Raw genomic sequence first — 3,378 nt, forward strand, 5'->3', positions numbered from 1 at the left:
TGTCAGACTCCATGCTTTTCTAAATACAGCTGTGTGTGGGTTCCTAACACGGCTTTGCAAGAGTTTTGATTATCCCATACAGCCTTCCCTTTGCCTAGGATCTCTCTTTAGCTTCCCTAGGCTACAGTTTTCTAGGGACACGGTCAGACCATTCCAGAAACCCTGAGTGAAGCAGTGGCATAGAAGACATTCTGCGTCCGCATCCTCCAGTGAACAACGCTTTCTGGAGCCAGTATCCCCTTCTCCCAGGCCTGAGGACCTAAATGGAGTCACTCAGATCACTCTCTCTGAGGCTCTGAGCCTCCGTCCTCATGCTCACACAGAGCGCAGGCAGAGCCACGGGTTGTGGTAGGAACTACTGGCTGTTACAATGGACCAGTTTTTTATTGTATATTTTGGAAGCGAAGGGGAGGGGAATAAAAAGAGTGACAAACTGAAAATTCTCACTATTTTGCAAGCGTTGGGCTGCAACTTTCCCAGCAGTATGCAAACTATGTGACTTTCCAGTTATGTTTTAAAATTGAAATCAGATTTGGAGGGATGCTTAGGATCTTCTTTTCTGTTAAAGACACATACACATGCTGACATACTATCATTCTTAATAAAGTACATGTATATTTTATAATAAAAGCTCCTTCCAGGGAAGATGAGAAAGCACATGTGTGGCTAATATTCAACCAACATAGTGGTGTGTGGGTGTTTTTTTCCATCTTTTTTTTTTTTTTTCCCCTCTTTCAGTGAGAAGTTTGGATGCAAAACCATTTACTCTTGTCTTCTCTTTTCACAGCGATATCTGGCATGATTGTTCCTCCCATGTGAAAGAATTGCCTTGAAGAATTTTATTAATGAAGAGGTTGGATTCTGCTACAGAAAGTAATCTGATACAAGTCCCAGAGTGGAACTTTTAACTCAGGCCTTTTTAAGAGGAATCACAATAACTGCAGATTTTTAAACAAACAATATCACCGACCTTGCAAATACTGAAATTGGAAGGGATCTGCTAATGCAGGGTGTTGGTTACAGTTGTACCTCCCAAGTCCTTGGGGGGATATATTTATTCTGTGTTGATAGAAGCAAATCCTCTTTTTCTTTCTCTCTCTCTCTTTTTTTTTTTAAAAGCTTAACTCGGCAATCATTTGTCTTTTATAAACCATAAAGCTGTATACAAGGGACACTATAAATAAGACTCCATGTTTTAATTTATGATGTTTTTAAAGCTGTGTAAAAGGAGAATGAAATGGTGATATTTACAAAAAAGTTTAAAAAGAAAAAAAGAAAAAAAAAAAAAGCTTGTATGGGACAGAATAGGAATGCCAGTTAGATTTTTTTAGAAAACTAAGGGTCGGCTTTTGCGCCTTAAAGCATATCAAGTGGTAGTTACTCGGACAGTGCATTTCCAATATCTAACTTAACATGCCACCCCTTAGCAGTGCAAGCTTATTTCTCTCTTTTGTATTGTTGTCTTAAGTAACTGTGTAAATAAATGCAGCCTGGAAAGTTAAAAAGTGATGTAAGTGATCACATTTTCCCCTTCTACTCAAAAATCCAGTGCCTCTAGACAGATCTTAAAACTGCATATTTAAACCTGACAGCACTCTCTCTCTTTTGCTTATGTCAACTTCTTCGGAAGCCGATGGCCTCTCGAGAGCTTGGTGGCACACGTGCTGTGTGAGAATCTCCTTTGAGACTTCATGGAACAGGGTCAGGCACAGAATTCCACATTATGCCCTCCAGTTATCAAACCAAAATCCCACTTACACTCCGCCATTTACATTGTTAAAGTTTACTCATCCTAGATGCTGACTTCATACCAATCCTTCAAAAGCTGACAAAAGCAACATGGCAGGTATTTCAGATTTCCCATCCGAGGTAGCGCCTCTATCAGTCGACCCTTACCATTTGTAACATAGTAGATTGAAACGACAGGTTAAGTGCTTTGGAATTAAGAATAAAAGGAAACTGGGAGAAAGGAGAAGAAGGTTGAGATCTCCAAAACATGGTTTTCTGTTCGATGGGAATTTTTGCTCTCATTATCTGGGAAGTGTTCTTAAAAATAGGAATTAATAGCAAAGATGCAGCAAAGCTCTGAGGATGCATTTGCCTGATATTTTTTTCTTTGCTGTTGTGTTTTGTATGTAGTTATAAATACTGTAGATTTTTTGTGATTTTTTGCCAAAGTTGTTGTTCTATTTATACATTTTAATGTCTTAAGACAGTTTTTCAATATCACAAAAAAAGATTTTACTGCATATTTTGCAAAGAAAAAAAAAGCTCACTACCTTTAGCTTGCACATACTTGCAAAGTTAATTAAAAGGCTTTTTGTTTTAAAGGGGATTTTGTAAGATATCCGTATAAATAATGTATTTATCTTTGGAATTTGTACATTGCTTTCCCCCTCCTCCTTTACCTCCGACTCCCAGTTTATTTTATTGTGTATGTTTGCTATGTGAAAAGTGCGTATTTGTTTGGCCACCTATAGTTATATTAGCTATTTCAATGTGATTTTTAAACATTTCATTTATAGTTATTTTTAGTATTGTTTTAAACCATGCTTCATTTTTTTAATTTTCACCCAAAAGCCATTGTCTATTTTTGTATTATTTGTAAGTTAAGAAGTTTTTTCCAATATATGGCAAAAAATAGTAGCATATTATTCTTGTAGCATTTAGTTCTGTAGATTAAAAAAAAATGTATCCTTTGCTTTGGAAGCTTACAGAAAAAAACCCTAATGCTGTTTTACTCTATTAATATGCATGGAACCTCTCCCTTTGGAGTGACGCATTTTGTGCATTAAATTCCGGGGAGAAACTTCATAGAAATCAATGAACATACTTTCTTTCCTAAGTCTGCTTGTATATTTCCTCTGTCTTTCACATAAATATAAACCAGCAGATTGGATGCCTTAACAATGCAAATCATATTCATTTCACTTGTACATTGTAACTGTCAGTCATCACTAACATTCTAAGAAAAAAGAAAAAGAAAAAAAAGAAAAAAAAAACACAAAGAAATCGAAAAGCACAAAAGAACTGTTTTGTTACCTTAAGACAATGTAACTTTTTCTAGTAGAGCAAGAAATTTACAACAATGCTGCAACTGTGCATGCCCCCATATGGATTTTGCAATGGTTTTCACTAAAGAAAAAAAAGAAAAAAAAAACACAAAGAAATCGAAAAGCACAAAAGAACTGTTTTGTTACCTTAAGACAATGTAACTTTTTCTAGTAGAGCAAGAAATTTACAACAATGCTGCAACTGTGCATGCCCCCATATGGATTTTGCAATGGTTTTCGACTGTCAGAGTGCGATTTTTATGGGTTGGGGAGGGTGGGGGAGGGGTGTTGCGGGAGGGAAGGGAGGGGAGCAAAGCTGATTTTT

General features: G+C 36.6%; 1 protein-coding gene across 5 annotated transcripts in view; it reads left to right on the forward strand.

Annotated features, from left to right (window-relative positions):
* EBF1 (EBF transcription factor 1) overlaps nt 1-3,002 on the forward strand; it is a 449,793-nt gene extending 446,791 nt beyond the window's left edge. For all 5 annotated transcript variants that reach the window (XM_024760167.1, XM_024760169.1, XM_024760168.1 and 2 more), the window contains one exon: nt 788-3,002. Coding sequence is in view for 3 of the 5 variants with exons in the window: in XM_024760169.1 (XP_024615937.1) it covers nt 788-819 (32 nt within the window). In the remaining 2 variants the exon portion in view is untranslated. The remainder of the gene's footprint in view (nt 1-787) is intronic.
* The last annotated feature ends 376 nt before the right edge of the window (nt 3,003-3,378 follow it).

This window comes from Neophocaena asiaeorientalis, unplaced genomic scaffold (assembly GCF_003031525.2).
Source record: "Neophocaena asiaeorientalis asiaeorientalis breed wild unplaced genomic scaffold, Neophocaena_asiaeorientalis_V1.1 scaffold336, whole genome shotgun sequence".
Classification (NCBI taxonomy): domain Eukaryota; kingdom Metazoa; phylum Chordata; class Mammalia; order Artiodactyla; family Phocoenidae; genus Neophocaena; species Neophocaena asiaeorientalis.